Source organism: Malania oleifera, chromosome 9 (genome assembly GCF_029873635.1).
Source record: "Malania oleifera isolate guangnan ecotype guangnan chromosome 9, ASM2987363v1, whole genome shotgun sequence".
NCBI classification, from domain to species: Eukaryota; Viridiplantae; Streptophyta; class Magnoliopsida; order Santalales; family Ximeniaceae; genus Malania; species Malania oleifera.
This window is the reverse complement of record NC_080425.1, coordinates 92,015,458-92,042,362: the sequence shown is the minus strand read 5'-3', so window position 1 is coordinate 92,042,362 and position 26,905 is coordinate 92,015,458. Positions and strand designations below refer to the sequence as shown.

At 33.6% G+C, this 26,905-nt stretch overlaps 2 protein-coding genes across 4 annotated transcripts; one reads left to right on the top strand and one right to left on the bottom strand.

Annotated features, from left to right (window-relative positions):
* Positions 1 to 2,505: 2,505 nt before the first annotated feature.
* On the top strand, positions 2,506 to 16,482 carry LOC131163825 (probable ADP-ribosylation factor GTPase-activating protein AGD11). Of its 3 annotated transcripts, none has more exons than XM_058120605.1 (10): positions 2,506 to 2,820; positions 2,981 to 3,100; positions 4,442 to 4,528; positions 7,088 to 7,172; positions 8,281 to 8,356; positions 11,328 to 11,491; positions 11,573 to 11,816; positions 13,345 to 13,461; positions 13,548 to 13,643; positions 15,869 to 16,482. In XM_058120605.1, exons 2-10 carry the CDS (start codon positions 3,058 to 3,060, stop codon positions 16,148 to 16,150), a joined length of 1,194 nt encoding a protein of 397 aa, XP_057976588.1. In that variant the 5' UTR covers positions 2,506 to 2,820; positions 2,981 to 3,057; the 3' UTR covers positions 16,151 to 16,482. The 3 variants fall into 3 exon arrangements, with proteins under 3 accessions (XP_057976588.1, XP_057976589.1, XP_057976590.1); XM_058120606.1 differs by having other exon boundaries at positions 2,522 to 2,820; positions 4,448 to 4,528; XM_058120607.1 differs by lacking the exon at positions 4,442 to 4,528 and having other exon boundaries at positions 2,522 to 2,820.
* Positions 16,483 to 18,603: 2,121 nt separating this feature from the next.
* LOC131163824 (uncharacterized protein At5g39865) lies at positions 18,604 to 20,293 on the bottom strand. The gene has a single exon (XM_058120604.1). It carries the CDS (start codon positions 19,809 to 19,811, stop codon positions 19,026 to 19,028), a length of 786 nt encoding a protein of 261 aa, XP_057976587.1. The 5' UTR covers positions 19,812 to 20,293; the 3' UTR covers positions 18,604 to 19,025.
* Positions 20,294 to 26,905: the final 6,612 nt, after the last annotated feature.

Here is a 26,905-nt window from a genome sequence, read left to right as displayed (position 1 = left end):
CGCCTTCATCGGCAAACCAGCTAGGTTGTTCATGGATTAAACTCTTCCCTCGTCAACAAACCCCATCTGGATATTTTCTTTGGTTAGCTTGGTATTTTTTCGTCGACAACACTCTGAATTTCAACAACGAAGAGTTGAAGGGACTTCGTCGATGAACATACTGCCTTCGTCGATGAACCCTGCTGTTATTCCCTTTTTACCCCTTTCTTATTTATTTTCCTTATTTACGGGTTCAGGTCTCTACATTGATAATGGTGTAGTAATTGATAGCGATCAAGATGAAAGAGAGATCGAGCCAATACTCTGATGATGTCATCGTGATCAGGGATCGAAGATCAGAAGTAGGAAGAAAACCTCTTAGAAATGTTCTCACAAACGACGCCAACAGTTGCAACAAAAAATTATCAAGTGACCTCCGATGAGTTTTCTGATCCCGATCACCTGAAAAGGACAAAGAAAGAGAGGCTTGGAGGACCCGGGGTATACTCCGGGGGATCTCTCTGATGCCTAAGTAAGGGACTGCTTTTAGAAAGGTTATAAGCAACAGTAAAGATGGGTTAAGAATGAGATACCTTAACCTCTTCTCTGGGTTCCTATTTATAGCGAAGGACCCGAGGGTGATATGTCATTTATTGGCGAATTATGGTACGAGCATGAATCGCTCCTCATTGGCACGGATTGCTCTCGTCATTTATAAGGCAGGCGTCAATTGCTCTGACCGAGCAATAGACTTTGGTGGTAACTGCCCTCATCAATGTTGGGTCTTAGTCTCCTGTTGACTTTATGAGGTGATATACTTTTGGGATATATCAAATATTAAGAGGATTTTTTTAACATCCAAAATTGGCGATGTTGAGGTAATTTTTAATTAAAGGAAAAATTTTGCAACAACTAACCAGTTTTTATAAATAGATAAATAAATAGAAAGAAATTAATGAGAATGATCTAAATAATCAATCAAGATAAAATAATAATTGATCTATATTTAGTTGTAAATTTAATATTGACTCGCAATCAAAAAATGAAAAATGAACCCCCAAAATAGAAGAATTTTGAATATATGTAATAGGAGGTTGTCTCTGACATCCAAATCCATCCTGTGTAGTAGTTTTGAATTAAGAATATAAAATTTACAACAACTATTTTTCTATAGAATAAAAATCAGTTAATGAGAATGATCTACATAATCAGTCAAACTAAGATGATAATTTATCTATATTAAGTTGTAAAACATTGACTCAAAATAATTATATTTACTTCGTCTATTTCTTGTCCAAAACAAGTTTGCAAGCAATGTTTGATATGCGTAACATTAATCTTTTCTTTTGATAATGGTAAGAATTAGTATTACTCACTAAATTTTTTTAAAATATAAGAATCAATCAACATTTTTTGAAAATTAAAAAAAAAATTAATAATATTAGTGCAATTGCAATATTCTAGATCGTAGAGATAGATTTATTATTAGCTCAATAATCATATGCATAAATTTAGTCAACAATAAATATTGTCTTGGCTACACTCCCTGAGAAATATTATGTTGAATCTATTTATATTTCACAATAATAGGTTTTAATACCAAATTATAATAATTACCATCTTTAATTCTCTCTCCCTCATATCATTGCTTTATTGACCAGTTCACAGTATATCGTAACAACAAATACAAAACAATGAAGTAAGGTCGGTCTAATTCTCATCAGACTATATCGATGACCAATCTAATTCTATCGCAAACTTTTCAATTTTCCCTTTTTCATTACACTAGTTTCTTTTCAATCTTTTAAGATCTAATATCTCATGTATTGATTTTCACAATACTTTTTGACAATTAGTCTTTGTGTACATGCGACTGAGAAGTTGTGAGAAAATGAGATTTCTCTAAGGTTCAAGTTAACTCGCTATAGCATGTGTTAAAATTCCTCTATGATAATGTGCACATGTCTCTCTCCCTCTTATTGGCTGGCTATCAGAAAATATGAAAAAAAAAAAATTTAGGTTTTTAACTTATGATTCGCATTATTTTGTTCCTAATAGGAAATTACATTTAAATGGCTGAATCTTTAGAAAAAGTTTAGAACATTGCAATTGAAACTGAAATTAACTAAAAAAAATGATATTTTTTGTTTTTATATTTAAATTTCTAAAAAAATATATATGCATTTTTTTAAAAAAATTATAGATTTGGAGATCAATGAATTGGTATTAAGACTTTGATAATTTGATAGTTTAAAATTATAAATTTTAAAAAATAATATTCCCATTATAATATATATTGTACAAAAATTAAAAAATAAAATAATTAAATAATATATAGACTAATTTTTTTGAAGGAAAATTTTGGAGCAAGTGACTCACGTTTTTAAAAACATTTCTTTTTAATATAGGGAGCACATTTTAATTATCCGGAGATGTACACGCGCTGGGGGAACGCGTGGGGGAGCGGTAGTCCTTCAGCGTTCAGATGACCGGTGACGAACCAACGACCAGAATAACTCTCGTTCCGAAAATCAAATAACTCGTCCCTGACTTTTTGGTGGGGACAAAATCTCATTTAACAAAAATTAAATAAACAAAATTCGATAGAAAAACAAAACGAGAAATCTTTTGTTCCCAATTTTCCCACCCATCATCAAATCTTCCTGATTCCGGTCAACTGTTCTTTTATGTAATATTAATCCCCGCAGTTTTCACGATTTTTTTTTTTTTTCCTGGGTTCGCCCATTATTTGTGAAATCCCCTTTTCTTTCATTGCATCGTTCCTAATCTCGACCTCAAATTCCTCTCCCAAGTCTTGTTAGCATCTCCTTCTTTCAATCTGTAAGAATTAGTTGCTGTTCTTCGTTTTGTCTGTTCCAATCCCTTCATGTTGTGGTTTTTCAAATTCTCTCTCCTCTCTCTCTCTCTCTGAATCATGTATATTTTTGCATAAAGAGGTTGATTTGAATTTGTTCTTTAACACCCAATTGGTCAAATGCAGAGAGGAAGCTGATGAGATGGGTATTTTCATATTGTAGCAAATTTCATGGTTTGGGTTTCAAAATTTAGGAGCTGGAGATGTCTACTGAGCAGGAAGAGACTCGGCTCAACAATGTTTCAGGTAATTTTTGTGTTTATTCATGAAAATTTTATGCAGAGACACTTATTTGGCTTAAACGAGTTTTGTCTCTCTACGTTGCATTGGCTTTCTGTAGGGTAAATTTCAAAAGGTTTATGACTTTTTTAATAGATAAGTTTAACAGAAATACATTTTCATAGGGTTGCACCAAAATAGTCTTGATGAGGTGCCATCGGTCCATGATGGTGAAAATAGATCCCACCCCCCGACACCCAACACCACCACACCCCACCCCCACCACCCCCCCCCCCCCTCCCCCCCGGGGGCGCGCGCGGGGGGCGGCGGAAGCAATACAATAGATTTAAGTAACACTAGAATAATTATGGTTAAATTGAAGAAATAATATTCGTGAAGATATTATCAAGGAATGTGGAATTCGCAAATCATTCCCTCAGTTAATTGTAGATAAAAAATAATGTGTTGGTGTGTTGGTTGTTGGCAAAACAGAAGGGCTTCTGATGAAGAAATGGTGTACTGTGGTGTGATCTATGTGTCATTTTATCTGATAATAATAGTTCACTTTGTCAATTTCAATTGTACTTAGTTGAAGACATGAAAAGAAAACTCAGACAGCATGTCAGCAGAAGTCGCTAGTAGACTGAAGGCACTTTTAACATAAAAGTATTTGTGATTTTGCTTTTTGATGTTGGAAGGAAGATGAATCTCAATGAAGAATGGCAGATACATGGTCTGTAGTTTTCATAGAGCCTTTGGGAACCATGTTTTAATTGAAGTTCATGCATTTATAAGCATATTCTTTGTGGGGTTTAACAAATGAATCATTTGCACTTTTCCCTGGTAAAGTAAGGTTGACATAATAGTTTTTGGGACTGTTTCCTTCTACAAACTTCATTGCATTTGTTGATTCTGTTAGGGTTCTTCTGCCAAAGTAGAATTCTGGAATTGTAATGTCCAATAATGATATCCACAAACCTCTACATACAGTTCATTTTCTAAGATTTGTCAAACAGTCTTGTCATTCTATTGAGTTTGATCGCTATAAGCTTAATTGCATGTTGAAGAAATGGCCATCCTTTATTTTCTTTCTCCATGACACAAACATGTGAATAATTGGTTCTGTCTGATGTGTCCCTTTGTTTCTAAAAGTGTGAAATTTTAGTTAATGGGAAAGTTGCATTGGTTTTATGTAGAACTTAATATCAATGTAGGACCTTCGGAGGAGAAACATTCCATGTCATATACGTATAACGGGTCTTATATCTGTGAGATTCCATAGATTTCATTTTAGTGCCCCAATCACTCACATGCTGTGTATTTCTATTCAATTGGTTATCATCAACTTATTGATTTTTCAATTTTTAGGAACAGGGGCTTGCTTATTAGACTTATTATGTTCAGACCCCTCAACAAGTTGGACTTGCCAAAAGGAAGGACAGACACCTTCTACTGGTATCTTGTGCTTTAATTATTGAAGTTCTTGACTGAATATTACATTGCGTATGTTTTTCTCGAAACGGAATATATTGTGCTTTAATGTTTTTTCAAACCATTACATTGAACTTGTCTGTTTCAATGCCTCTGGTCTATGAGAAGGTACTTCTCATTGTGTCACAACCAAATGAAATTATATGCAAAATAAGTTCTGTTATTTAAAAAATTGGTGCGTAATTGTTGTACTGTTTGTTATGCAATGGTATCAGTGGATTTCGAGACTGTGACAGGGCAATATCGTGGAGGTTCCTTTGATTCACAACCATATTGGACAATATGGTTCATTATGGTACCATAATAGTAGCTATGAATCATTGTAGACCATGACGTTATCCAACCAGCTGTGAATGGCTAAAATAGATTTTTGTATTTTTTTTTTTTTGCATTTTTTCCACTCTTTTTTTCTATATTAAAGGTTCACACCTTAGAAACTAAATTCTAAGTTGACTTTATTTTAATTATTAATTTTATTTTTTTCATTTAGGTTTATTAACTTTTTCCCTCATTAAAAGAACATACATATTTGCATATTATAAGTTATTTTGTCCTTATTTTTCATATTTTTCCTACACCTAATTTGGAGACAAAAACACGTTCTAGTGCTGTGCATTTGTGTTCTTGCTTGAAATATGAATGTTTTGTAGCAATTGTGCAACAACAAAAACTAAAACAAACCAAGGTAACATCCAACACCTGTAATATTCATTATACTTAGATTGATTAAAATTTACTTCAAATCATTAAAAACATTAGCATGTCAGATTATGGGGTCAAGATGTGTGAATTTTGGAAAATTTGCTAAAGCAGAAAAGAATTCACGAATGTGATGTCCATTACCTGTTGTGTAATGTCTACGATGGTCACAACTGCTACCATTATGCTGACCGCCACCATTTTTCAAAAACATGAAAATAGAAAACAAATATATGGAAGATAAAATCAAAGCAACTGAAGTTTCAAAAAATGTAGTTCTATTCTTTAAGGTTAAGCCATCACATTGGTCCTGAAAGCTTAAGCTTTTTTTTGGGTAAAAAAGGGCGGCACCTCCTTTCTTTATTAGAAAACCCCTCACTTATGGCGGAGGAAAAGTGTGATTCCAGCAAAACAAGTTACAAATAGATAACCACTAAACAACTCTAAATAGGCCTAAAAAAAAATCAAAACCTTAAAACAAACCTAAACCCACCAAACAAAAAACAAGAGGTTGAACTAATGACGAAAAGAAATTAGACCTAACCTATCCATCCGAAAGATACCTTTCAAAGAACATGGTAAAAGATGTTGTTCTTCGTATATGACATTGTTTCCCAATTCTCCTTCTCTAGCGAGAAAATCAGCCGCACTATTGCCTTCTCTATATTGATGGATCACCATGAAGTTCACTCCTTCCAGCTCCACCACGAGGTCCTCCCAAAAATCTCAAAGATACCACAAGGTACATCTACCTTTCCGAAGCCAATCAACAACAATTCGCGATTCACATTGAATAATCACATTATAATAATGAAGTCGTTTACATAAGCGGTTTCCTTCCAGAATTGCTTTTAATTCCGCACTATTGTTCATACCATTGCCAAAATATCTTGAAAAGCCGCTTTCGCCATGCCATGACAGTCTCGAATAATTCCTCCACCTCCTGAAGTATTTGGATTGCCCCTACAACTCTCATCACAATTAAGTTTTATCTACTCTGCTAGAGGTTTAACCCACGAAATAATTTTTCCAGGCCTGGCGCGAACTTCCTGATGTTTAATTCGAAACTCCTTCAAAATCGTAATGTCCGACATATTTAATTTTCGAAAAGCTTTAAAAGCTTTTTCATTAGCAAAATCTCTTGGTGGAAATTCACAAAGTTTTTTTAGGCAACAAATAGACAAATAATAAATTCAATGTTGGAATACAAATTTTTAAGTAATCAGAATCAGGATAACTCCTGAAAGCTTAAGCTGCTAGGAGCTTATGTGCTGAGTTACTATGATAGTATGATTTAGCATTAGTCATAGAAACAATTCAGCATTTTGAAATGTGGCTTGTACGGAACCAATCTTATTAATGCCTAAATGACCACTAGCTCTGAGAGAGACAAAGTTCAAAGGCATACTTATTCCAATTACCTAATGTCAGTGCATTTCACAAGCCTCACCTTTGATGATTTCTTTGTATGACTAGGATTATTTTTTTGTTAATATGGATATATAGATATGCTAACATTGTCAAATTTTGTATTTCGTCCTCCTGAAACTTCCTTCGATCATAATGAATTCTATATTGATACATGCATCAATTATTTCTGAAATTCAAATCATCTCTAGAGCCCATTACTGCTAGTAAAAGATTGCACTACGGTATACACATTCTTAGAATAATTCAATTTCCATAGCATCAATTATCAGGGGCGTGCTTCTCTTAGTGTTGTCTAGGGACATAATATCTCATTTGGCCTATTATGAAAGCTTTTTGCATTATAGAATGATTACTTTTACCTATCTTTTGTAACTTGCATTTTTCATTGACTAGGCGCACAAAGAAGACTTGAGAATCTGTTGCGTGAATCTGGCAACAGGTTTTGCGCAGATTGTGGATCTCCACATCCAAAATGGGTGTAAGTATCATGATCTAATAGTTGACTGGGAAATTTTGCCTTTTTTACTCTTTATCCGGCTGCAGTAGGCTTTCATGTGCAAATTACTTCTAAGATGCTTTGAAGTTTTATATGGTTATGATGCATATAGTTACTGTAAAATGAGAACCCTTAGAACATGTACATTGAAAGTTGATAGTACAGATGTTTCTGTACACATTAATTATGATCGATAGATGTCATGAATAGTTTGTGTAAATATGATCAGATAATACATCTCATAGTTCCAAAGATAATGTACACTCTTAGAATATATCAAAATCCTCTTTTACAGCTCACAACATTCCCTATGTTTCTTGTGTTTATTCTCACCAAATATATAGCTCGTGTAAAAGTACTAACATAATTTTCAAAAATAACTAAAAATTTCATCTTCTTTCTACAAGTTTCTTTGGAATTATTTGATTTGTTTACATCATCAATGTAGCTTACAACACATCCTGTGGGGTAATACATTTAGAGTCATAGAACATTGAACAAACTTTTAAAACCTCACTAGAGCGCAGTGTCCAAAACAAAATTAGGATGGTCAGTTTTCCCCTTGTGTGAAGCATAGCTAGAAGCAGGACATTGTGTCCCATGGGTTTTTTTATTATTTATTTAGGTGTTTATTTGTAATTTTATTTGTTTTAGTTTTTTTATGTATATATTAGGAGGTTGTATTGTTGAAGGCAGCTTTTAGTGAATTAGAAATCAGGAAGTTATCTCTGTTTCTCCCTTCTGCCTTCTTCTCCCTCCTCTTTCTTCTCTCTCTAGTCTCTCCTTCTCTCCCTCTTTGATGTCACATCATTGTATCTGATATTACCTGGTTAGGCATACAGTTGACAGTTAAGATAACAAAAAACACTGTATTTGGTATTTTTTATATAGATTTCACATTATTGTTATAATGTAAAACCCTAACAGCTCCTGTTTTTACTGGTACCTTAGACCCCTAAGGAGCTTGCTCTTACTTTTCTGTTCCATTCATTTTTTTAATGAGTCTGCTTAGCTTTGGCAGGCATTGAAATGAACTTAATACTCTACTTTCTAATAATGTGTTCTTTCTACTTTACTTGGTGGACATCAGATCATTAAGTCTTGGAGTATTTATCTGTATTAAGTGTTCTGGCGTGCATAGAAGCCTTGGAGTGCATATATCTAAGGTATGGAATTCAAACTGTGCTCTTAAACCTGGTTTACGAATTTTCATCTCAATTTATATTTGGTAAAAGCTGAATCTCATATTCACAAATTATCTGATCGTTTGCCCTATGTTTGAAAATCAGGCCATTAGGATTGGTAAAAGGAGGAATCATGCTCCTCGAGAACTTTTTGTTTTAAAAAATGATGATAATTAAGTCAGCCAGATTTTTTGAAAAACAGGCATGTAGAATCGTTAAGGATAACTACTAGGTAGTATGCATGTAGAATTGAGAAGGATGCTTTCTTTCAACTCATGCCACAAAAGGATAAGTTTAAGAGTTCTCAAAGTGAGAATGCTTAACTTTATGACAAAGCAATGATATTCAAGTACAACTGAAAAAATCAAATGAAGTTTGATGTTGTCATCTTGATTTTATGTTGATTGGTTGAATCTTGTAACGCTGAAAACTCTGTTCTTGTTGCATTGCTGTTAAATTTGGACGCAATAGTTCTATAAATTATTCACTAAATACAGATGTTGGACATAAGAATTCAACCAATTTGGGAACTGATGAAATAAATGTTACAAAATGCTTCTTTAATATTTCCAGCCTTGTCAAAAAATCATCCAATGTCATCTCTAATGATGCCCCTGAATTATGAAGCACCTTGATTTTTTAACAGGAAGACTTACATTCCTAAACCTGTTCTCAAAGATGCTCCTACTCTTTTCTTCCTAAAAGGCCCTCATGAAAACAAAAGTGCTGCAATTCCTTTTTTTTTTATTCAAAACATGAAATTTTGTCTACAGCTAGAAGAAACACTTTATGGAGACCGCCTCTGAATCTTGCCATACTTGCTGAGGACTAAACAGTCTAGATCAATGGAGATATTTCATAATCTGGAGAAAGCTACTGTTCAATCAAGAGTACATATCCATACTGTCTGCCTTGAAGCAAATTACAGGGGTTAAGGCCTTTTAGTGGCCACCAATGGGAAACTTTAGTAGTTCAATTTATACTTTCTGGTGAGAGAGGTAAATGAGGTGTCAAAAGGAAGATAAGAGCTGAGCTTGCTGGACAATGCACCTTGATCTTGGAATTGTTCAATTGGGCAAAAGCCCCTTGATCTATTCAAATAATTAGGTGACATATGGGATGAACTGAAGTTCATATACTGCCACTAGGAAAAGAGATGTTTTATTAGCAAAGGGGGAAAAAAAGCAAGAAAGATGTAAAAAATATCACTACAAGAGGAACCTCTCAACCTATAACCTGGAGTTAAGTTATTACAAATCTTTTCTCAACCCAGAACAAGCATCATACAATGAGAAGAAAGGCAAGAGAGAGAACCTAGTCCATTGTGGTAGGTGGCAAGTTAATGAGATTCAAGGTTTTCAGTGCTTCGTGGTGCAGGGCATAATTCTTATATAATTGGCAACGCAGGCTGCATGATGCTGGGTTCAAACTCAAGACATAAACTTTAGAGCATAGTAGCATACGAGGGCCACTACTGGACTTCATTTATCAATTCATTTTCTCATCGCTCTCTCTCTCTCTCTCTCTATATATATATATATAGATTTCTCTTGCTTCTATTATTACTTTTAGCATATGCTCCAGCTTACCTTATAACTATGCATACATGAATATCTATTACATGCATATAGGTGCACATGCTCTAGACCTTGAATCTCTGGTAAAGTGAAAAGTAGATTCTTTTGCTCCAGGCAATGGTATTCAAGGCCTTTTTGCGTAATTATTTACCAAGATCACCTAGGCTCTATTTGGATCGAGATTTTGTTTAAGTAATTAAAAAAAAAAAAAAAAAAGGAAACTGAGGAGAAAGTTTATTTTCCATTGCATTTTATTTCTATATGAAATATGATTAAAAATAATTTGTTCTAATATGATTAAAAATTAAGAACAAGCAAATGTTAATGATATGTAAAATTGAACTTCTGCTATATATTTAATTTTCTTTCTCATTTTTCTTGATAACCAAATTATTAATATTTTCCTTTCCTTTACCTTACATTTTCCAAGTTCCAAACAGGCCCCTAAAGAATTAGGCCTATACTCCCCCATTCTGTTCAATACGATGGTTGTTTCTCTTCAGCATTCCAAACCACAAGAAAATATCCCTTGTCATCATCTTGAACATCTTTTGGAAATGATGGTAAAAATCTTAAGCAAGACAATAAGAAAACAAAAATAGTAGCCACTGCCAGCTGAATAAGAGCCGCCTTAGCACCTATTGAGATGTAGCCTCCATGCTACTAAAGAACATTTGATCATCGCCCAGCAACTTGTGTGTGTGTGTGATATCATTTTTTTTTTTTTAATTACAACTCAAAAGTATTTGTCATCTTATATGTGAAAAGCAATTTAGGGATATCCCGCTGCTATATGTCAAGGGAGCGGTGTGCAGTGGGTATTGCAAAAAAATTTAAGAAATGTAACTGCTTGTTTTTGCCTCTTGTTCTAGCATATACCAGATGATTTATCCCATGGTGTTTGTCTTACTTATAGCTTGATCCTTTATGTGCATATATAATTTTTTTAAGTAATACAAGTCACTTATCAATGGTGTATTTTTAGCTGATCCATAAACTCTAAATCCATTAGTGGAGAGGTGTTCACTTACAATACTGAACTACTAGATGTTAAGCATCTTTTCTACTGCATGCAGTCTCATATTCATAAAAACTCAATTAATGGGTAGGTTAGTGAGGGAAGAAATGCTGCTTCACTGCATTTCCAGAGCGCCACACCCCCCCCCCCCCCCCCCCCCCCCCGCGGGGGCACTCATCCAGTAAATAAATAAATCAATAAAAGCATTGTCTTTGGGCCCGCATCCAGTAAATAAATAAATCGATAAAAGCATTGTCTTTGGGCATTCTATAAAATTTGAAATAATAACATGGTAGGGGTAGTGTGCCAACAGAATAGGTTTCTCTTTCTGACTAAGTGACTATTATTTATATTGCAGGTATTATCTGTTAAACTAGATCAATGGACAGATGAACAAGTTGATACTTTAGTAGGCTTGGGTGGAAATACGCTGGTAAACCTGAAGTATGAAGCTTCGATTCCAGAAAACTACAAAAAACCAAAACCAGATTCCTCCATAGAGGAGCGCTCAGATTTTATCAGGTAATATGGGTATCACATTTTTCATAACTTCAGAAACCGAAAACCATTCTAATTCACAAATCCTCTGATTTGAATATTCAGGAGAAAATATGAGCTACAACAATTTGTGAACTCAGATGAACAGCTGTTCTGCCCCTTCTCAGTTCGTAATTGTAGTTCAACTCCCTATCCAGGCAGTTATCTGAGCCATAATTCTGGTCCAACCCAAGATAAGAAACAATATGAGAAACAAACAACTAGTCGAATCCATGGACTTGGGCAGGCATTCCGGAACAGCTGGAGAAGAAAAGAAGAGCACAGGCACTCAAGAAAAAACAACTCTCTGGTAATCGTTTTCTATTTTGACTCATGCTAATTGCTTATCAGATTATTCAAGGGTGTTTGAACTTTGAATTTGCTTTTTATAATTGAAGCATGATACAGTTGGAAAATGTGAAGTAATACACATTCTTTCGAATTGTTGTTTAGTTGAAGAATTCAGTTTAAAAAAAAAAAGAGAAGAAGAAGAAGAAGAAAGAAAGAAAGAAACTAGATTCTCATATTCTTTCAATGACTTCTCGGCTTTTTACTGAAAAATTACTCATGATTTTCTAATCTTATCTGTCAATTTAAACCAAGCTTCTTCGCCTTTATCATTATTTTATTTTTTTTGAAAAATAAGGGATTTTATTACGAAAAATAAGAAGTATAACAAGAAGCATAAGAAATCCTCAAAAGATACAAGAACAAAAAAATTAAAATAAATCAACAGCACAGCCAGCCAATCACGCTGTTAATCAGAAAAAGAAAACCTTATGAAACATCTGGCTGCAAAAATGCACAAGGAGGCAAGATATTGAATCCTGTCCAAAAGCATAATCAAATGCATCCTCGTCCCCGTCAAAATACAAGCATTTGCTCTACCCAAAACCCCCCATGAAACTGCAAAAATTGCACACCTCCACAACACCAAAGCATCTTTACCCCTTACAAAATCTAAAAAGAGATTCCACCAACTCCAGACGTACCCCACTCTCTGCAAATAAACCAAAAGGATTGTTCCACATTCTCCAAGAAAAGGAGCAAAGAATGAACAAGTGAGAAGCAGATTCTGAATTTTCAAAACAAAGAAAACATCATCCCAAGATACAGCCTTGAAAAGCCTCCTGCTTTGCAGCATATTGTAGTGTTAACTCTATTAAAAACGACCAAACAAATAAAGAAAAGCATTAATCTTAGAGATGACTTTAGCCTTCCAAATAGATCTATGAAGCGGGAAAGGCAAGTTTTTATTGGTTAAATGCTCAAAAAAAAGATTTAGAAGAATATTCCCCTGAAGAAACAAGAATCCAGGAACACTAGTCCCTCCTTTTGGAAAGAATCTTATCATCCAACAAACTTAAGGAGGAGGCAAGCTCCAATACTGCCCTTTCAATAGGAACCCTACAAAAATGGAAACAATAGAATCCAGCCCCATTAGAGATAAAGAATGAAGAAATAGATTCGTTGTGCGAAGAGGACAGCCTGCACAAAAGGGGAAAAATGAGCAAAGCGAAGAACGCCCACCCAAATGTTTTCCCAAAACTGAGTATGATGCCTATTTCCCACCAAAAAAAAATAAAAATTCCATAAGGAATAAAAAGAGGATATAACTGTCAAATAGCCTTCCAGGACTTTCACAAGAACATCTCAACCCCAAATTGGAATCCCCCCTTATTATTATTAATGCCACAAGAAAAGGATACTTTGAAAGCCAGCATATTGCAAAGATGTTTCTATGAAAATCTAGACATCAATCAATCCAAACATCACTATAGATTTTAAAACTGACTTGGATTCCTGTGTCTTATAGCTCTTATGAGTATTGTTTGTAGGCGGGTATGGTTGAATTTGTCGGATTGATAAAGGTCAATGTCGTTAGAGGCACCAACTTAGCTGTTCGGGATGTAGTGACTAGTGATCCTTATGTCATCCTTACATTGGGGCACCAAGTGAGTTATGTCTTATGCAACTCCTGATTATTTCCCTTGGGTCAACTGGCTGTTAAAGATTAATTTCTTCATAAATTCTGTTGCAGTCAATGAAGACGCGCGTTATAAAAAGCAATCTGAACCCAGTCTGGAATGAGAGCCTACTACTGTCAATTCCGGATACTATTCCTCCCCTAAAATTGGTAAGTCAGTTTCTCTCATGCATATTCTAACTTGATGTGGAACTGAAAATTTGGATGCACATTGAATTATTTCCACACTTCATCCAGGCACATGCAAACCTTGCTATAGAATGTCTTGCAATTTCTGGTAATATCCTGCATTGGGTATATATTGATACTAAGCTGCATGATTGTTCCTGCTCATTCTTTTTTCATTTTATTACGGTCTCATGATGCTCATATACTACCAAATACTGATCCTTGAGAATAATAAAATATTACTTTCTCTCTCTCTCTCTCTCTCTCTCTCTCTATGCGTGTGTGTGTGTGCTGACAATGCAACTTGCTTGCTTCAACGTGACTCTGGGCAAATTTTGAAAATGTTATCTTTGTATAGATTAAACTCCTTTTAGGGACTAAATTGGTAAACATAATGTATTGAATGCACTAAGTAGATCAAGCCGCCTTTCAACATCGTAGCTTCATTGGCTTTGAATTCAAAAATTGTTGGAAAGGAAAGGACAGTAAAATCCTAGAAGCTTGGTTCCTAATGGCTAAAAAAGTAGCAGCAGGATCCCATTTTTCTTTTTCTTTTTCTCCTTCTCTATTTCCTCAGCGATCTCTTTATAAATTGTAAATAATATGAAAAACCATCATCTAGTCTCACAAAATGATAAACATATTTGCCGTACATATTTTTCCCCTCTTTTCTCTGCTTCCAGCACTGATTTATTTCACCCTATATGCAATTCTCCTGCGTCTCTTCCATGTTTCTTTTTTCTGTTCTTACTTTCTGATACCCTTTTCCACACAGAGTTTATGAGACCCCTATTCACCTGATTCTATTTTTTTCCCTGCATCCTGAATATAGCATATCCATTTCTCATTCCAACTAAACAAGAAAAAATAAAAAATTAAACTCTTTAATGGCATAGATTCTTATGTTTGTCCTTTCTTGGCACTAATATATTGTTTGATTGTCAGTTTCACTCTACATGCTGCACACAAGTGACTCCATGGATAGATAATTTGCTTCTGTTTTTTTTAAAAAATTCATATGTGAAAATAGGAATGAACCGTAATTTTGGAAGTAGCCCATTACAGAATTACATGAAAACTAATGTTCATGATAAATTGTTTTTATTTTTTTGATCAGAAAATTATATTATAGACCAAATGGATATGTACAAATACTGGGCATACCCAGGAAGGGAGCCCATAGCTCACACAACCAGAGAAGCAAATACAACTCAAACTGGGTAAAACCCAGGGCATTCATGCCACAAATAACTACCACTCAAATACATCAAAACCCATACCCAGGGGTAAATTAGCCAAAAAAAAAACTATAACTCAAATACAGAGAATGGGAAATTTATCTTACACTATTCTAAAAGTGTGAGTTTGAATCACCTTTATAACAGCATCAGGAAGGGTGACTAAGCCTTCAAATCTCCTCTTGTTGCTAAAGTACCATAAACAGTATACTGTGATGGCCAAACAAGCTCTCTTGGCCACTGCCTGAACTCCAATGCCTTTGCCTTCTTTGTGAAGCCATTTGAGATTAGATTTTATAGTACTCATTTGAGATTAGATTTTATAGTACTCTTTGTGAACTCCAATGCCACTGCCCTGATAAATTGTTTTCACACATTTGCTCTGAGTACCTACTTATGCGACCCAATCAGCTAGCGTCACACTGAGGTCCAATGGAGAAAATATGACCGTGTCCTCTCAGCCTCTGTAAAGATTAAAAAACACTCAAAGGGTCTGGGTCCTCACTTTATGTTTCTATATTCCTTGGCAGCATAAGAGATTTACTGGATCTTTTATTTCCCTTGTACCAAAATAAAAAGAGTATGGTGGATTTTAGATGAGATCGAAATTGAATTTCTTTTAGAATTTTTGCCGTCAGTAATTTCACATCAAATGGAACATACTTGAGGGATTGGCTGCTACCTATGAAACTGAAGTGGTATAATCAGATCACTTACATAAGTTGGTCCTTGTTTCGGTTTAGAAATAAAAACAAAACACTGTTGATTTTGTTCTAAATTTACAATGCCTTTTAAATGGGTTTGGTAGGGGTTACTTTTTCCTATTATCATAAATTGAACAGCTCAATAGAATCAAGCACTTAATGTTGCATGCTGTAGTTTATTAATATGTTAGGCATCAATTCTGACATGAAAAGCTTTCCTGTGCTGAATCATGTCTAATGAGCCTTTTGGGATTGTTGTTTGCAGCTTGTTTATGACAAAGATACATTCTCAACCGATGATTTTATGGGGGAGGCGGAGATCGACATTCAACCCCTGCTCTCTGCTGCCAAAGCCTATGAGAATTCTGCAATCCAAGAAGCGATGCAGCTCGGGAAGTGGGTGGCAAGCATAGAGAACACCTTGGTGAAAGATAGTATCATCTCCCTGGTGGATGGGAAAGTAAAGCAGGAAATCACTCTCAGGCTGCAGAAAGTCGAGAGAGGACTGCTAGAGATTGAGCTTGAGTGTGTTCTTTTGAGTCAATAGCAGCATAGGAAACAATGATGTGCTCATCAGTGTAATCTGAAAGGCATCCAAAGCCCTGTCAAGTGTGTTCATGCAGTTGTTTCCTTTTATTTAATGAGAATGGGAAAGTTCTCCATTATCAAACATATGGAGTTATGGATCCATATGTGTATTTGTAAACAAGCATGGTTAAAGAAACTCTTCACCGGGCAAGGGCAAGGGCAAGGGCAAGGGCACGGGCACGGGCACGGGCACGAAAAATGTTAATATTGCTTCTTTAATCAAACCTTTTTTTTCATTTTATTCCCACCTGTTGCTTTAGTTTCAAGAAATGAACAAATTCAACTCTCAAATCAGTGTCTCCAAGGATTTGGATTTATTTCATTTCGGTGAGTTGTAACATATTTTCCCTGCAGTTCTGGAAGCAACAACAGCATCAACTGTTGCCACAACGAACAGGAAACATCCTGAAAACAAATAAACAGTAACAAAAAACTAGCATATTTTATCCAAGATTTGCACAAAAGAGTCCAAGACCACATACTGTAATACGATGATTCCAAGTAGGAAACCATCTCCATGCAATGAAACCTCATTGCTATACAAGCACCTGTTGTAAAATTATAGAGTTATATACAGGACAAACAGAATTAAAATAGTGTACAAAAGCGCACCTCCATAGACACTTTGAGCAAGAAGTTTGAGCAAGAAGTTCTCTTAATAAGCTTTTTCCTATTTCATAAATCATTTATACAGATGATTTTTTCCATAGTTCTGAGAGGAAGAAGTGCTAATTACAGTTACAAATCCATGAATCTGCACAGATCATGTGTGCATTCTTTGTGAGAGCTGTGTGTAAAATGCGCTGATAGCCAGAATTTTGCATTGTTAAAAGCAACAATAAATGGACATCGCCTATTCTTTACAATGACAACTTAACTTCGATCATCTTTGTGAATGACACACAAAACACTGAGTACAGATGAATAGCCATTATATAAGTGGACAGACAAGTCAAATGTTAACAAATTCCATCTCTTTCAGGAAAATGTCAGAAAACAAAATAGATTGAGAATTAAGACCCAGAAGAGAACTTTCATCCCAGGCTGAGTTTGGCACTAATCCAATTAAAACTAACTTTGAACAGCATGGATAAGTCCAGTGTCAGCAAACACGTAGCTTCTCTTCTGGGAGAACAAAAAGAACATGAATCTGACCATAGACAATAGAATTCCACAGGGAGGGCGATGAGGAAAAAGCTTGCAAGAAGTGTTATCCCAGGAAAAGGAAGGAAAGCTGTCTGGAACGGACCCCGATTAACAGCAATTCTAGCTTTATGTAGGCAAGTTGCAGCATGCAACCCAAACTGAGGGCCGGTTTTTAGAGTTAGCTCCCCTCACGGGATTGCAGCCCGTTTTCCCATCCATTGTAGTATGTGTCCCTGCGGTATAAGGGGCATGATGATTTGACGTCATTCAACCTTCGAAAAAAGTAGGATAATATCCTCGTGTCTTAAAAAAACCCCAAACCAAATAAAAGGCAAATGGACCATCCCTAATCCAAAATGAGAAGGGAAAATCACAAATAGATGTAATGATGAAAAGAATATAATACACCAAGAACTTGTTAGCATTAGTAGGATTGAAACAGAATATTAAGGGCAGTATAAGGATTAACGATTCAATCAAGATTACAAATTTGACCCATTATTTTCATATGCTTAAGCAAAAACAGTACACAAATTAAACCATCTTAATATTTTGGACAGACATGACCAAAAGTTACTGAAAAGAAACCAAAATACTCAGATGAAATTCAAGACATATGCCCCAAAACCAAATACTAAAAAGGGTGGATCAGCAAGCCATTCAGTAACCCAAACATTCAGATTAAGACAGCCCAAAAGAAAAGGGAGTGAGAAACTTATCAAGTATATATAGAAGAATTGGGTAACCCCAAAAAAATTCAGAAAATTATATTAGTTTCATTGAACCAAAATTTATATACTTGATGTAAGCACAGCCTCCCTCCATTACCACATGATACGAGTAACTTTCCCATAACTAATAGTAAAACAAAAATTGAAATAATAATATGATGAAATGTTGAAATTTCATATTTGCTTAAAATTTGCACACAAGTCCTCTAATTTGATAACTAGAAGCAGAATCTAATCCAAATGAAAGATTGAAGAAATGGTTCAATCAAACAACAACCAGACCATTTCTGAAAAAAATTCCATAAGTTAACAATGCAATCATAATTTCATTGATAAAACAGGGTCACAATGTTTGCCATAATAACAACAGTCATCATCAAAAAACTATCACCCGAGGAATCACAGCACAGACCATATTCTTAGTCTCCGCATACCAACTACCAAGCGCACAGGAGAGAGAGAAATGAGTATTTACATTTCAAATTTTCAATGAAAATGAAACCATTGCTCATCCACAATTATTGGTGCAGAATGGTGGCTAAAAGAACAAAATATATTGAAATCAGTATTTACAATCACACATGCATGAAAACGAAAAAACCAATCTCCCATCCCAAATGTGACATACAACCACAGTAAGGAAAACACTTCAGTATAAAACTGACACATACTTTATTTTATAATACAGTTTAAATAAACAGACAAAACACACTCCCAGTGACAAACACTTCACAGGACATGATGAATCCAATGAGAGATTTGAATTGAATCCAAATCCACAAACATTGCCAAACCAAAAGCAGCAATATTCTTTACATTATCAAAGTTAACGGCAAAGCATACGCACCGAAACCCTTGATTTTGATTCAAATTCAAGACCAACAATCAAAGCATCAAATCAATTCGTTCCCATTGCACTAAATATGAGCCCACAAATTCATTGATTTTGGGCTGAATTTAAGAACAACAATCGGGGCACCGAATCAATCCATTCTCATTGCATTCCAAACATCTCTTTAACACTCCTTCATCTTCCTCATAAACCTTCCTACTCCCATTACAATTTGTGCAAGGCAGAAACCTCGCATCTCCGCAGCTGTCGCACACAGACCCAGGTTCGCGAACTGGGAACCCGTCAAGAAGCTTGGCCAACTCACCCACTTCATGAAGCTGCTTGACAACTTCAGCCCCTCCCAAATACTTTCCCCTAATGAACACTTGGGGCAAACTCACTCTCTTCTCACCCAGCACATTCTGCAACTCAGTCCTGTAGGCAGAGTCCATTGATATGTCGCGCTCATCCACCCACAACCTAAATCCCCTAAAGATCGTCCGAACTGCATAGCAATCCGCATAGGTCCTCCGAATTCCCCGTAAACTAGTAAAGTAAAGCACAATTCGGTCCTCGGTACCAGGCAATGTTATCCAATTACTTAATAACGAAGAAACCCTAGAATCAGAACCGTTCAATTTACTGGCTGTTGACTGAGGGGGCGATTCATCGGCGGCCGGCGGCTGAGACTTAGCGGATTCAAAAATACTGCAGAGTCTTTTGACTTTTCCTTTGATTGAATTGCTGTTGGGGATAAATGTTTCAAATGAACTCCTCAGTTTCTTGATCGATTGGGATCGATCGAGGGAGGGCTTTTTCGGGGGATCAAATTCAAGGTTGGGGGTTGAGTGAACGGTCAGAGAGCGACTTAATTTGCTCGAAATTTCATAGCTACTCTCGTGTTCTGCCATCTGGGTTAAAAGTTCTGCCAGAGATGGGATGATCCTTAGTCACAAATTAGGGCTGGGAAAAGGTGAGCCTGAGTTTCTTTTTACGCGGTGTTCTGGAAGAAAAAGAAGAAGACGATCCTAACCGGATGATCTGGGGTTGTAGGTGGTGGAAATGATGACAATTCAGGCGGAGGCGGTGGCTTTGGGAGGTGGGTTTGATTCGGACGCTTCAGTTTCTGCGCAGGAGAGGGTGTTCTTCGTTGTTGCTTTTGCGTTGAGATTGATTTTTGTAGTTTGCTTTTGCAAGAAATTGCGAACCGTGGAGCTTCTGGTTTTGGAAGCGTAGATATAAAGCAATCAATCCATGAGAGAGAGAGAGAGAGAGAGAGGGAGAGAATGAATGCGCGGAAGAGGTTTTGAAGCTTTGAAAATGGACTGTTGGGATATACACTGAGGTCAGCCTACACCGCCCACCGTTGCAGAGACGCTCTTAGTCTTGCGCTTTGTTTGGTTTCAATTAATTAAAAAAGCGTTTTAGTTACTTTTTTTGATCGAAAGATGCTTTTTTTTTTGTTTAGTTTCTGTGTTTTATATTTTTCCTCGGACTGGATTTTAGTTTTTTATATTTCTTGGGAAAAACAATTACCGCATGTGCGTATAAACTGTTTTTTTTATTTTAGTTTTTGGTCAATTTTGGGTTTGGATTTTTGTCCTGAAGGGATGAAGGGTATTTATTAAAACAAAAGAATGCCAAGCACGCATAACATTTTTACAGCTATTAATGTTATTAAAGATATGCTTATAAAAAATTTGTGTTATTTCATTTTAATGGTTAAAATTTGATACGTTTAATTGTCTTGTGATGGACAAATAAAGTGATTTGTTTCTTTTCTCTTCTCATCATTGCATTCAATTTTGCGGTACAATTGTTTTTAGGTGCACATAGAATTGGCCCCAGTTGTTCAAGCGTGGATTCAAAAAAACTCTCGAGATATAAGTTTGGAAAAGATTGATATTTTGTTTATTATATAATTTGTTTCTTATGTGAAAGCTAGTCCTTAGTTTATTATTGGAAAACTAAAAAGTTTATCACGTCCTATCTTAATTTATTGTCGTTTTGAGAAGTTTAAAGACTCGTTCATGTTAGAATTTTGGGTTTTTTTTTTAAAAGCTTCATAATTTTTCTTTTATAATATTTATAAGGTTTCATTAAGACCCTATTTAGAACTTGGAAACGTGAGAGAAATGAAAGAAAAAGACAAATGAATTCAATTTCTCATGTTTGACTATCAAGGAAAGTGAACAAAAATAAAAAATATATATCAAATTAATGACAAAATTTTGGTTTTATACACCATTAATGTTTAATTTTTCTTAATTTTTAATTCTAGTAGTACACTTTTTTATTATTAGTAGCATTTGATCTAAAGAGAAAAATATAATGAAAAAAAGTTTTCTTCTCATTTTCCTTTCCTTTGCTTTCATTTACTGACCAAAATCCTTCCTTCAAACAAACCCTAATTTTTTTGATCAAACCCTAATTATTCAAAAATAATTATTTCTTCCACGAAAGTCATCCTTAATTATCATAAAGTAGTCGTGAGTCTTGTTACATCCTCCCTTAATTTAGTGTCATCTGCAACTTGAGAGACTCCCAAATTTGGATTATTAAAAAAAAAAAATCTTCCCCTTCACAAATTTGTAATTAAAATAAATTTTATAAAATTTTAAATAAAGGATAAACTATTAAATTGACAAATTTATGCATAATTACACCTCTATACCAACTATATTTTTATCTCATTTTTTGTACACATTTCTCTTCATAACTACAAAAAGACAAAAAATTAAAAACTGCAAAATAGGTACATCTGGTGGGTCATGAATCGCGATGTGTCTCTATAGTTTATAATAGTATTAATTAAGAATAAAGAAGTAGTTTTCAATTCATACTTTTCCTCTTCATTGCTCATATAATGTCCTTATCTTTACATATTTCTTAAAAAATTTTAATTAAAATAGTTAAATCATGAATATATGATTAATTTAATTAAATAATTTATATTTTAAAATTTTAATTTCTATAACTCCTAATTATTAAAAAAAAAAAAATTAAATTTGAACTCGTAGAACTTACCATAGCTACACATAACAAAGTATATATACATAAAAATTACTTGTTTTTACAAAAATCAATATATTTCACGTAGAATTTTCGCTGTATCATATGGACTTTTCTTTCCCTTTAGGGATTAGAATATGTTAAAGGGAATAGGTCAATGGGAAGGGTACCACCTACCAAGCCACCCTCAACCATCAATGCCTTGGTGAAATTGTGCTATACACCTCTTGGTAACTAGGGTTTCTTTTTGGGTTTTAGGTTAGACATTTGTCATTGACCTTATATATAATTTAGGTAGGTATGAACCTAAGTTTTATTTTCTTTGATTTTTTTTTCCAACTATGCAAAAAAAATTTAAAATGCCTATAAAATATTTAAAAATTTAAACCAACCGAACATATTTTTAATGATAATTTTATCAAAGTAATAATTGATTTTTTTTATTGACACAAACATTAACAACTGGTTTGCAATTCTATTTCCTTTTGTGTATATATATTGTGAGCAAACAGTTCGATCATTTAAAAAAAAATCTTTAAAGAAAATCATGATGTCAGTAAGCCACAGTGGTGCAATGATAAAAAAAAATTACATATAATGCTATTTTTGTCACGACTGCATATGAAAACAATTTGATAGTTTTAATTTTTTTTTCTCTAATTACTTTAAGTGCATGTCAAGACCTACTTAAAATTTCAAACACTCAAAAATGCATATTAAAAAGCAAGGATCTGCTTTCCTTGCAATGAGATGAATTGTTGATAGAGGAGAAACAAGAAAAAGGAATAAAATCCAAGCAATTTTAATTTTCCTTCATTACTAGGAAAAGTATAATTCTAGAAGGAGAATTATTCTTTTCTTCTTACAAAATGATTTGATATTTTTTTTTTTCATTTTTCTGGACAACCAAACGTGAAAATGTGAACTTCTTGATATTTTCTTTTCCTTTCTCTAATACTTTCTGAGTTCCAAACAAAACTTAAAGGATTGTTGTGTACAATGATGTAGGAAAGACGTTCCTAAATTTTAAACCCTAAATTAATACTGTCTAGTAGATATTCTTTGAATTAAACATCATGTATATTTTCTTTTAGTCGCAATTTTATGTAGGAATATGTAATTTGGAACAATATTTATACGAATGGCTCATAAATAAAAAAATAAAAAAAATTGAATCGTATCACATGTTAATAGAAAGAAAGATTTATAATTAATCGTATCACATGTTAATAGAAAGAAAGATTGATTAATTATAATTAGTGTAATTAATACATTCAAAAAAAATTGTCCAACTCATTTTCAATTTTCCTCCCAACTTTTCTTCAAACTTGATTTGCATTATAATTTTTTCAAAATTATAATTTTTAAATAATAATTTGGAGCTGATTGGGACAAAGTGGGAAAATGGGCCCTTGCAGGGAGCCATGATTCCATGAACGCAGCACACTGATGGGCCATGGGCTCCAAGGATGGGCCCTCTGGGCCCATTACTGAAAGTACATGTTACCAAACCCAAGAGACATGGAATCTCATCAGTACTGTCCCAACCCATGAAAAGTGGCTTCAACTAATAATTTCAGTTCAGTGAATTGCGGCAAGATGTCAAATTAGGGTTCCAAGTAGTGGTGACTTCGCTGTAAAGAGACCCTAATTGTAACCACAAAACCTACCATTAACCTTTTTGTTTTGTTTTTATTTTTATTTTTATTTTTATTTTTTAAAAAAATTGCCGAGGTCGTAATTGACTGCATTTGATAATTTTGATTAGATTTACGAGCAATCTACAAGTTGGGATGTCCTTTTAAGACAAATTATCATGAAAAAATAATTTATTTCATCATAAATTATATAATTTTTTTACTATCAAAATGCATGCTTTCCTTTGCGAAGAAAATAATTTTTTTCACGACAATGTCTATTAATTGTGCTATTATTGCTATGGGCTTCGTGTTTAATAATTTCAAGTTAAAATATTGTGTTCCTTCTAGCGATTTGGCTTAGATGCTATTTGTATGATTATCATTCCTTAATATATTTCGTGTTAATTTTTAATGAGGTATTTTTAAATATATATATATACATGGAGTATATTTAAAATTATTTAAAATTCTATTCAAATTCCCACAAACTTAACCCGAACTTCAAATGTTTATTTTAATTTAGTCATATTTTATTTTTTAATGAAAAAAAAATTGTGCTAAAATGGCTTTGCCTTTTGTGGTAAAATAGGGTGGAATTTGTTAAAATGAAATTTGGCTAATTGCAACTTGATTTTTAAAGATTTGAGATTAATTGTTTGTAATAATAAGGGCGTCAATTTAAGGATGAAAAATTATTAAAATAAGAAGTATAAATATGATTATTATTACAATTACTTTGAACCGAACAACAAAGTTAGATTTATTATTAATGCCATATTTTCTCTTAAATTTATGATTTGGCTCTTAAGCAATTGTAAGACGGATCGTACTATAACCCTATTTTTAATAGTATTTAATCCTTAAATCCTATACTAATGACTAGGCATTTTTTAAGTAACTTGTGAAGAGAAATTTGACTACTTTAACAAGAATGTTATTTTTCATTACGGTATTATAATGGTGATACGAACTCACGAACTCAAGATCCTATTTTTACTCGTCCAATTGTCAAGAGTGATTTGCCACCGAACTTTTGCCTCTTATTATCATGGAATATTTCAAAATAAAGAATTATAATTGTTGATGCGTAGTAGAAACCTCGCACCTCGAAACAATCCAGAACGAGTAATGCAAGTGCTCAATAAAAAACATACGAAAATTAACAATTAACCACAATGAAAATAATGGAAAACAAATAAAATCAAAGACATAAGAAATTTACGTGCGTTCACGGGAGCAAGCAGTTGATTTTCACTTTCTCATCAAACAAGAGTTACAAATATAGTTTACATACTAACCCTATGCATACATAATACTTAAACTACATCTAAAATATTCTTGTAACAATTTTTAGAGAAAAATCCTCCGAAATCTCTCAATCAATTGATCCCCTGATTCAAAATCCGTAACTTGCACCAAACAAAATCGTCCATAGTTTTAGGCAAATCGTCGACGAAAAGATACTAAGAGTTGAATCCTGCATTAGACTAAAATCGTCGACGTTGATACTGAGAGCAAACCATCAACTAACCATCGATGGTGATACTAAGAACAAACCATCGACTAATTGTCAATAGTTTCCCTTTTACACTCTCCTTCCTTATTCTTTGCATCACTATACTTTTCCGGTGCATGTGTTCCATTCAAATATGAGTCACATCTCAAACAACAGTGTTTGTCTAAGAATGTAATTCTAGTCTTTATTTAGATAAAGGTGAGCAAACGGTTGGTTCGGCCAAATTCGGTTAATTAACTGAATTAACCGAAATTTTCGGTTAATGATTTCTGATAACCGAACCGACCGAACAAAGGAAGCTCACCGAACCGAACCCGACCGAATTACCTTTTCGGGTAATTCGATTAACCGAATTTAACCGAAATAATTTGAAATTAATTATTAAAAACATAATATAATTATAACTTTTTTACTAATTCAAGCTTAATTAAGCATCTCATCTATTAATTTTATTAATAAAAAAGATATTTTGGTATTAAACTATAAGAGTAGAATCACTAGAATCATTAATTATCAATTCGGTTAATTCGGTTAACCGAATTGTTAATTCATATTAACCGAACCGATAACCGATTAACCGAAAATTGGTAAAATCGTAATCGAACCGAACCGACCGAAATTGGTCGGTTAATTCGGGTTTCCCCGAATTATGCTCACCCCTATATTTAGAATCTTGTAATTTAATTTTTTTTATTTAAATTTTTACATATTTGAATGAAATGACAATTCATAAGTGTAGTGAATTTGTTCAATTTTATATAAATCTAAATATTAGCTTATTCTACTTTATCACTATGTTCGAGAGAGCTTATATTTGGATTCGTATTAAAATTAGATAAAATATATAATAAAATTGTATTAAAATTTACTTAAATCCACCCAAATCAAAATTCAAGATTCAAAGTCCGTGCTCCCAAACATAGCATTAATAATTTTTTAAAAATTTTGAATAATTTGTTACTATTTTTTTTATTAAATGGAGTTCTAAAATTTTAAACAATGAGAAGCTTATAAGCATATTCCACTCAAATGTTTCTTAAACCTTCACATACATTCAAAACAATTGTCGATCCTTGACGGCATAAATTTAGGCTTGGTTCGAGTTAAAATTTTAGAGAGAGAAAAAATAAATAAATACATATATTTTTTACATTTCTTCTCTACTAAAAAGCTGCGAGAAAAATGAAATTTATTACAATATAATTGAATATGAAAAAAAAAAAACTTCATTTATTGATTTTTCGTCTTTCTTAAACACATAAAAATATATGGGTTCCTTCATCTTTTTTTTTTTCTCCTTTATATTTTCCAAATTCATTCCAATGCTTGAAAAAAGTGAAAAAGATAAAATAAAATTATATAAAAAAATTATTTCAATATTTAATGTCAAGGAAAATGAAAAAGAAAATAAACTAGTAATTAATTGACAAAAGTTTTATTTTACAACATTTGATTTTTCTTAATTTTTAATCATATTTGATTAATTACCTGAAAAAGCATTTAAAATAAAATTGATTTCCTTATTTGGTTTTTTTAACCAATAATTTTTCCAATTTACATGTTATTGATGTTTGGTTTTTTTACTTAATTTTCAATCATATTTCAATAAAATTTCATTCTTATTAGTATTTGAGATATAGACAAAAAATATAATATAAAAAAATTAATTTCCTAATTTTACTATTCATTCCTTTCACAAAATGGTTGATTCAAATTGAACCTTCCAGTTTCAAATTAATAAAACATAAAATGAGATTAAGGAAAAAAACGCATAGACAAAGTCCTATTAAGAGTGGTTCGTTGATGGCCGAAGTTCTCACGATGATTCAAAAAAAAA

Excerpts from the sequence above, each read along its gene's own strand:
- LOC131163825 (XM_058120605.1), top strand. The coding sequence starts at position 3,058 with ATGTCTACTGAGCAGGAAGAGACTCGGCTCAACAATGTTTCAG. Across the intron at positions 11,817-13,344 it reads CAAGAAAAAACAACTCTCTG|GCGGGTATGGTTGAATTTGT; the intron begins GTAATCGTTTTC and ends TATTGTTTGTAG. Across the intron at positions 13,644-15,868 it reads CTATTCCTCCCCTAAAATTG|CTTGTTTATGACAAAGATAC; the intron begins GTAAGTCAGTTT and ends TGTTGTTTGCAG.
- LOC131163824 (XM_058120604.1), bottom strand. The coding sequence starts at position 19,811 with ATGGCAGAACACGAGAGTAGCTATGAAATTTCGAGCAAATTAAGTCGC.